Source organism: Manis pentadactyla, chromosome 1 (assembly GCF_030020395.1).
Source record: "Manis pentadactyla isolate mManPen7 chromosome 1, mManPen7.hap1, whole genome shotgun sequence".
NCBI classification, from domain to species: Eukaryota; Metazoa; Chordata; class Mammalia; order Pholidota; family Manidae; genus Manis; species Manis pentadactyla.
Genome location: NC_080019.1, coordinates 164535228 through 164544594, shown reverse-complemented (window position 1 = coordinate 164544594; position 9367 = coordinate 164535228). Strand labels below are relative to the sequence as shown.

At 40.7% G+C, this 9367-nt stretch overlaps 1 protein-coding gene across 1 annotated transcript in view; it reads right to left on the bottom strand.

The window, feature by feature from the left end:
* BBX (BBX high mobility group box domain containing) overlaps positions 1-9367 on the bottom strand; it is a 260911-nt gene that overhangs the window by 7463 nt on the left and 244081 nt on the right. The window contains exons 16-17 of the mRNA XM_036930771.2: positions 6893-7090; positions 4750-4936 (exon numbers count right to left, since the gene is read on the bottom strand). Coding sequence (XP_036786666.2) covers positions 4750-4936; positions 6893-7090 — 385 coding nt within the window. The remainder of the gene's footprint in view (positions 1-4749; positions 4937-6892; positions 7091-9367) is intronic.

Here is a 9367-nt window from a genome sequence, read left to right as displayed (position 1 = left end):
ACCTCAGTTCAAATCTTAACCCACCTAGCTGTGTGCTCTTGGCACAGGAATAAATCATCTGCGCCATTACTAAAATGGGACTAAAAAGACCTGCTGGCAGGGCTCGTTTAGGACTAAATTTAATGACTCTTCCCTCCTTATAAAACTTTTTCTTAGTGAATAAACAGGCTCCCAACGAAGGTTTATTCCAACTTCCTATTTCCTGCATTTTGCAAAACTGTCTTTCTATGTTGGGTTTCTAACCTAATGCTAAGATTTCTCATGGCAACAATGCAGGTAATATATTTCTACCCCTAACTCTAACCACCCGTTAAATTATGAACCTAGGTGATGCCTAAGCAATAATTAATTGATGTGCAACCCAGGTACAAATACATTAGGCCTACAGGTAGATGGTGGGCTGATAGCTCTGCTTTAACAGGTGAAGGCTGAAGTTTCAGCTATGATTGTCCAGGGGGATCTGTCTTTATAGATATTAAGAACACTAACCCTTTGTTAGGCTGATAGGAAACCTGTAAGCAATATTGTTCTTTCTAATGGGAGCTTAAAAAAAAAGAAACTTTACTCTCATACCATTTTCCTATGCCTGCTAGTTAATTCAGGCAAGCTGTTCTTCAGGAACCCCTTATTTATTCATTTACCCACATATTTGTTCATTCACCCAGTGATGTGACAGGAACTAGTGATGTGACAGGATTCTTCAGACATGAAGAATAAAGCTAGTGCTTTGCTTTCAAAACATACTGGAAGGAGACAGAAGCATCAACAAATAATTACAACCCAGTGTGGCAGCTGGTCTAAGAGGAGGACTTAGGCTGTGAGGAGCTTCAGGAGCAAGACAGAGCAAAGGACAGAGGACGAGAGCTGGAAGAAGGAACAGCCGTTCAGCTGGAGGAAGACGTACAAAGCAAAACCTGCTTATCTGGACAGAGCGAGGATTCCAGTGACTGCAGGACAGGAGGAGGTGTGGCGGTGAAGAGAGTGGGAAGGTTTGCTGAGGCTGCCTGCTCTTGCAGACCAGAAGTCATAGGCCCAGCAACGGTCTGACCACAGTCATATTTAGAAGGGAACGCTGGCAGCAGCAAGGGTAACTGTGTGGTAGCCTTTTCTGAGCCCAGAAATCTTAAATTACCTCTTATTTCCAAAGTTTACGGGGGAACTTAGTAACACTCAAGCATAAACAGGCACACCTTGGAGATTTGTGGGTTTGGTACCAGATTAGCACAATAAAATGAATATTGCAATAAAGTGGGTCAAATAAAATTTTTGGTTTCTCAGGGCACATAAAAGTTGTGTTTACACTATTCTGTTAAGTGTGCAATAGCATTTTGTTTAAAAAACTGAATATATCTTGATTTTAAAATGTTAAAAAATGTTAAGCATTATCTCAACTTTCAGCAAGTTGTAATCTTCTTGCTGGTGGAGGTGTAGCTTTGATGTTGATGGCTGCTGACTGGTCAGGCTGGTGGTTGCTGAAGCTGGGCTGCGGCAATTTCTTGCAAGAAGGCAACAATGAAGTTTGCCACATCAACTGACTTCCTTTCACAAACAATTTGTCTGCAGCATGTGATGCTGTTTGATAGTATTTTCCCCACAGTAGTTATTTCAAAATTGAAGTCAATCCTCTCAAACCCTGTCACTGCTTTATCAACTAAGTTTGGGTACCATTCTAAATCCTTTGTGTCATTGCAACAATCTTCACAGCATCTTCACTGGTAGCAGATTCCATCTCAAGAGACCACTTTCTTTGCTCATCTGTAAGAAGAATTTCTTATTCATTCAAGTTTTATCATGAGATGGCAGCCATTCAGTCATTTCTTCAGGCTCCATGTCTAACTCCAGTTCTCTTGTTATTCTGCTCCCCCCCAGCTCCCCATGTGTAGTTACTTCCTCCACTGAAATCTTGAACCCCCTTCAAAGTTGTTCATGAGGATTGGAATAACTTCTTCCATACTCCTGTGAATGCTGAAATTGTGACCTTTTCCCATGAATCACAAATGTTCTTAATGGAATCTAGAATGAATTCTTTTCAGAAGGTTTTCAACTGACTCTACCCAGATCCATCAAAGAAATCACTATCTATGGTAGCTACAGCCTTACAAAATGTATTTCTTAAAGAAAAAGATATGAAAGTCAAAATTACTCCTTGATCCATGGGCTACAGAATGTGTTGTTAGCAGGTACGAAAACTACATTCATTTCATTGTGTATTTCCACCAGAGCTCTTGGGTGACCAGGTGCATTATCAGTGAGCAGTAATATTTCAAAAGGGATTTTTATTTCTGAGCAGCAGGTGTCAACAGTGGGCTTAACATATTCAGTAAACCACACTGTAAAGAGATGTGCTATCATCCAGGTTTTGTTGTTCCTTTTAAAGAGCATAGGCAGATGAGATTTAGCATAATTCTTAAGGGTCCTATGATTTTCAGAATGGTCAATGAGCACTGGCTCCAACTTAAAGTCACCAGCTACATTAGTCTCTAACAAGAGAGTGACCTTGTCCTTTAAAGCACTGAAGCCAGGCATTGAATTTTCTATAGCTATAAAGTCCTGGGTGGCATTTTCTTCCAATAGAAGGCTGTTCGGTCTACATTGAAAATCTGTTTAGTGTAGCCACTTCCATGAATTAACTTAGCTGGATCTTCTGGATAAACTGATGCAGTCTCTCCATCAGCCCTTACTGCTTCACCTGCACTTTTATGTTATGGAGACATCTTCTTTCCTTCAACCTCATGAACCAACCTCTGTGACCTCCCAATTTTTCTTCTGCAGCTTCCTCAGCCTTCACAGAATTGAAGAGAGTTAAGGCCTTGCTCTGGATTAGGCTTTGGCTTATGGGAAAGTTGGGGCTGGTTTGATTTATTCAGACCACTAAAACTTTCTCCCTATCAGCAATAAGGCTGATTCACTTTCTCATCATTAGTATGTTCACTGGAGTAGCAGTTTTAATTTCCTTCAAACATTTCACCTTTGCAATCACAACTTGGCTGTTTGGTGCAAGAGGCCTAGCTTTCAGCCTACCTCGGTTTCTGATATACCTTCCTCACTAAGCTTAATCATGCCTAGCTTCTGATTTAAAGTGAGAGACGTGTGGCTCTTCCTTTCACTTGAACATTTAGAGGCAACTGTAGGGTTACTAATTGGCTTAATTTTAATATTGTTGTGTCTCAGGGACTAGGAGGGTCCAAGGAGAGAAGGGTTGGTAGAGCAGTCAGGAACACATACTACATTTAAAAAGGCTACCATCTTTTATGGGCAGTTTGTGGCACCCCAAAATAATTACAATAGTAACATCAAAGATTACTAATCACAGATCACCGTATCACATACACAGAGACATGATGTGGGCAAAGGCTACTGGAACAATGGCGCCAATAAACTTGCTCTACACAGGATTACTACAAACCTTCAATTTGTAAAAAAAAAAAAAAAAATCAGTATCTATGAAGCACATACACTTACACTTAATTTTTCCTGTGTGGGTGTAAGTTTATCCTCTGTACTCGACTATAAAACTACGTGAGTAGAGAAGTGTCTGCACGTTACCTCCCTCAGAGACTTGAGCAGATTTTAACAATGTCTGTCAGTATTCACTTGCTATTAGGCACTTGCAGTGTACACATGAAAAGGAATTTGACTTCTTAGAAATATCTAGAGGCTATTTGGGAGGAAGCACTAGGACTTTAATATGACAGGTAAAGAGCAAGAAGCAAACAAAGCTTACATCAGGGCCTCCTAAATCTGGATGTGAAAATGGAGAACGGAGGCCAAAGGTGGGTATACAAGTTCTGCTGGATTTCACACTCTTTTGTACTAAAGATTGAAAGTCTATGAAAGTAGCTCATCTGTGGGTAGTCCACTTTGAATAAAAATATGAAATACATGAATTTATGAACGGCTTTTGTGCCTTCCCAAGGGATCCATTAAGTAGGAGAATAACCAGTCATACACTTAGAACTTAGTATAACTCATGGGGTTTTCTGAGTTCAAAGGCTTTCACATCTAAGACCTCATCTGATCCTTACAACTTTGTGATTCTTTGGGGAGATCATTATGCTCAATGTAAGATGAGGAAACTGAGACTCAGAAAATAATTACTTTGAGGCAAACACAGACAGCTGAAGAAAAATCCAGGCTTTCTGTCTGCCATGAGTCAGATACCAAGACGCTCTTTTCCTGAACCACACCGTGTTCTTCCATTAGTACCACCACTGCCACCACACTGTCCTCAACAGGGGTGTTTGCCATGGGATGTTAGGTTTATGTCACATAACATCTCTATAAAATGAGTACCACCTACAGTCATTTTATAGAAGAAAATATGGAGAGTAGACAGATGAATGACCTTGCTCAAGGGCTAGGACTCCAACCCATGTCTGAGCCCTGACTCCAAAGCTTATGCTTGATGATTAGATAATACTGCTTCTCTGCTCTCTCAGGCTTTCTATGGAAGTGAAGTTTTAGCCACAGAACAATACATTTAAAATAAAATACTCGGCTGACTATATTCTCTTATTCACTTCTCACACTGCCCATTAGGACATACACATCTATAACATGTCACATAAACAAAAGTGCTGGTGAACAAAGTCTCACCAACCCAAAGCTTTGCGAAAAATACCTCAAGTTACATCAGAAAGGATGACTCAAGTTTCCATGCTGCTTTCTCAAACATCCAAGTTCCGTGCAAAGGGCTGAAGCTGAACAGGATCCCCGGAACCCTGTCAGAGCAAGGTTTCCACCACCAACCTGTGCACGTTTTCCATGGCGGCCACTTCCGCCAGTGCAGCGAGGCTGAAGAAGGCAGACACAGCGGGCATCTCGGGCGTGCTGCTCCGCGTCTCGGCGGCCTCCGCGCTGTGCGCACACTCCTCACCGTAGCCCGTCTCCATCACTTTAGGCAGACTCCTCTGCAGTTGTTCCTTTGGTTTGTCATCTGCAAGGAAAGGGATTCCTCGTGAGACGGTCCCTCTGTTCCCTCCAGAGAAAACTCTGTGCCAGACAATGTGAAATGAGCTAATATTCTGTACTGTTCCCTTCTGTCATCCATCGAATATTAAGGCTTTCACAGAATCTCTTTCCCCGCAGTAATAACTCTTTTATTAAACTCCATTGCAACTCTGAGCAGCGCTGTGCCTGGAGCTGAGTGGAAGAGAAGCTGTGTTTCACCCAAGGTCAAACGGGTCAATCTGGCAGTAAGAGGGAAAAATGCACTCTGGCCAAAATAAAACCCAAGGGACTTGTGTAAGGGGGCCTGTGGGTGCTGTAAAAGGACCCTTAAAAATCAGCGGGCCAAACTGCTGTGATGAAGTGGCAGCATGCCCTACTCTGGTGACTTAGACATCTGGTGTTCTGACATCAACACTTAGGATGGCCCAACCTAATCCCAACAAGATTAATCAATCCTAATGAGGTGCGAAGTTGTTATTTTTGTTCTGAAGACCTACTGGAAGGAAAGCAGAGGGCCCCCTGATATTATGAAAGGTGGCTGAAATGCTATACAAAAGTACCTGTTGGGAATGAGTGCACTTTCTTTATTATGCAGCCATTTTAGAGGAGGAGTGTTTATCATGATCTTTAAAACATTTTAAATAAAGAAAGCAATTGATAAAGACTATAGATGTCACATACTAGGATATGAAAGTGCTATGTGCTTTTTCTACATGAAGGTAATATTTTCTAAGATCTTTCACTCTTCCTATAAGTGCAAATGAGGTTATGATGATTTATAAAATGAAAATCACAGAACCCACAGTGGAAAAGGAATGAAGGTGGGGGACTGCTAAACTAAGTATCAGGAAAACTAGAGTCTAGTCCTCATCCTGTTTCTACTTAGTCTAGCACAGTGCATTCAGAAACAAAATTTCACTTCTTTGAGCTTTGTCTCTTATTGGAAAGAGTAAAATTGGGAGTCTTTAATATGCTTTGTGGTTTTAACAATCTATATATCCAAGCACAAGAGAAAGTGCACAAATTTCACTTGTTACCTCTAATTCTCAACAGTGAATCTCTATTAACAACTAGCTTAACTTAAATCAGGTGTTTATAAATATTATTCTCAAAAACTTCTCTTTTAAACAATTTTTTTTTGGATTTTTAGAAGTCATTATGAACCTTAGACCCTTTTCTGGGAACTGAATTAGGGCAGGGGAGGGACACTTCTTTAGGGCTGATAGAATAAGATGCTGCAGGTGCTGAAAGGCAAAGGCTACGACCCCCAATGCTTAGCTGGAGCTGTGCCCTAAGATCTGAGCTGGGATGCTGAGCCATGCTCTGCCCCATTCCTTAACCTGGACTCCTCGGGCAATTCTGCTGCCCGGAGGCCACTAGTAACAGCAAACAGACCGCAGGCCACAGCTGAGAAGGGAGGAATTCACAGTAAGGTAAGATTCGGTTAAAGATTAGCCCAGAGAACTCGAGAAATCCAGGAGCATTCTCAGCCTCCCTTAGTGGTCTGCATCAGCTTTACAGCAAGTGCTGGATGCTTTCAACGGTTTCTTAATCCACTGGCTTAAATAATCGATAATCTGGTTTGTGACTGGAATAGTGAACCATGGAGAAACAGCGATTCATTCAGTATTTTTAAAAGTCTAGGATCTTCAGGAATTTAATTGACCAAAACTAAGACTGTTTTTGTGCATCCAAATAGACTGTTGGAAAAAAAAGACACACTATGATTTTAAAACATAGACTAAAACATGTACTTTTGGAATCTGTAGAAAACTAATTCTCAAGGAAATTCAGAGAGAGAAAATGGTACTGTGTCCAAATCCACAGAATAGACCCGTTTGCCAGTGAGGACCCACGGTTGGCTTACAGTCTTTCTCTGGCCAATATGACCATGGCGGTCACCCGCTTGCTCAGGAATGTGTCTAAAGTTCCCTCTTCTTACCCAAAGTACCTCCTGCTGGTGATACCCGGCCATCTGCTGTCCTGACAAGGTGTGTGATCTTGGTTTTCCTTGCTTTTCTCTTCTGACTGCCCACCAGGGGTTCCTGCATCATTGCTGGCTCTGGAGTGTTGGGAACGGATAGGGCATTTTTAACCTTATGAGCAGGCTCTGTGGTGTGTTTATCTTCTGAAAATATGGCTGAAATAGGACAAACCATATACAGTTACATACCAAAACACAAGGCACCAACACTGCTGTTTGAAACATTTCTAAATATCTGACCCCTCTGAGTGGAGAGTTTTCAAAGTATTGATGGGAAAAAAATAAAACATTGCACATGAAGTTAAGTATGTATATTATTATATATGCATAAGGAGGAACATTTTCTAAGTGTTTGGATCTTGCAGGTTGGTGAGAACAGTGTGAAAATCTGAGTAAAGTGTCTCCCAACAGACCATACTCATTACATGCGGTCATCTCAGTTTCCCTGAGATCCTTTTGGCCGGCTGGTCTGAAGAGGATGAAAAACAGAAATTTCTCTTCTTTTAATGACAATAATACGTGCTTCTTAAATTTATAGTTATCACTGGAACATTTGCTTTCAAGCCACCAGGTTGGACTGAGCAGCAAACAAACTGTGAGGCCAGACCTTTCACGCATACCGGCTGCTCAGGAAGGACCTGACGGACATGGGTGAAGGCAGCATGTAATGAAATGCTCTCCCATTCGCTGAATTCTAAGGCCAGGTGAATATGTTTAGTGAGATAATTTAATGAAGTAACACAGGTCAGAGGGCTCCGGGATGGACAGTGTAAGGTATCTTAATTCTAACTGTAGTATTGATAAATCATTTAGTAGCACAAAGTTGTATCCTAAGAGCCACTGTGTCAGGAAAAAGGAACACATTTGTCACCAAAGGTTGTGTTCCCAGTTCTAACATGTTGGAAATGCTTGAGTCTTTTCTTATATACTCATTGCCTTAGGAGATCTTCCTTCCTCCTTTCCCTTAATTTAAAAGCAAGACAAGAATATGCAGATATGCATATAGTAAGTATTTAGGAGTATATACATGTAGTCACATTTTGTGATTGGGGCTTTTTAAAATTTCAGTGGCCTAAGGGCTTTTAGGCAGGAAAAAGAGGCATCTTTAGATTTGTTCACTATCCAATATCATAAAACAGGTATAGAAATCTCATTTTTGACCAAGAGGGAAGTGTTGTTCAGGAAATCAAGGTCTGACATGACAAACTTCATACAAACTAAACCTGGAAGATAACTGAAGGTGCTTATTAGAAGGTGGGTATGAAGGTAAGTGCTGGAAATAAGACAATACATATAGCATAAGAAGAAAAAAAAGGCTAAAATAAGAGGAAAAGGAACAGAGCAAAAGAACTCAGGGTATGAAAAAATGCACTTGTTGGTATAAACACAAAGGCTTCCTTTAAAAGTTTTAATCTACCTCTCTAATGGGTTTAGGTACATCCTTGTGAAAGGAGGATTATGAATTTGTAAGATCTTTGCCCTCAAGAGATTGATTCCAGGCTTCCCATTCTGTAACAAGTTGAGAAATAATTCAATTACATCAAAAGAAAGGATATAAAGAAGAAATCACATCACACTGTGTCTAAGGCCATGCAGTATTGGCCTTAGCTCAATATTTCATAAGAGATGGCTGTGTAGGGACAGGTGTAGAAAATAGTTACTAAAAAAAAAAAAAACATTTGGCAACACTCCCAAATACCTTTTCACAAGTAATCAAAAATTAGGGAAAAGGTTCCTTTTAAACTATAGATCTATACCCAGGTCAAACAGTCTTAGCGGATTTATATTTTGATATTGAGTTTTAACACATGCTGGCGGAGGTATATCCTTTCAGTCTTTTGTTGTTGTTTAAACTTCAGTAAAAGCTACCAACAAAATAAAAGATAACTTGGTTAGAAACAATCCAAAGAAGTCTCATAACTCTGCAGTAGCCTTTAAATTCAAAGCCATCTATACGTACGTATCAAGGAGCCAAAATCTGAGTTTACAATGAACTTAAATAGCCTCTATTGGATATTCACAAGCTTCAAACTTTCTAGTTTCTTAACTCGCTCCATCAGTTGTTCCTTCTGATTGCAGGGGAATCTTAGTCACCTCTACAGTAAGAGCACTATATTTTAGATGAACCTTCTTTAAAAAAAGCACTAGCCTCTTCCCTCTTCTTCCTCTCCCCTGAAAAACCCAGCACTTACGGAGGCAAGGGTGTAGCATGGTGCCAAGGATGAAGGGTGTGTTACATCAGAAGAACTACTTGTGGACATAAAGAGCCAAGCTGGTCAAAGAAAAGGCATGGACACCAGAAAAGGGCCAAGTGGGTTAGGAAAGATGACCTGGTTTCTACACATAGACCGTGGGGTAATGGAAATGACACAGTCACACCTAGATTCTACTCTTGACTTTTCAGTTTACTAACAGGACCATGCTCTCAATTTC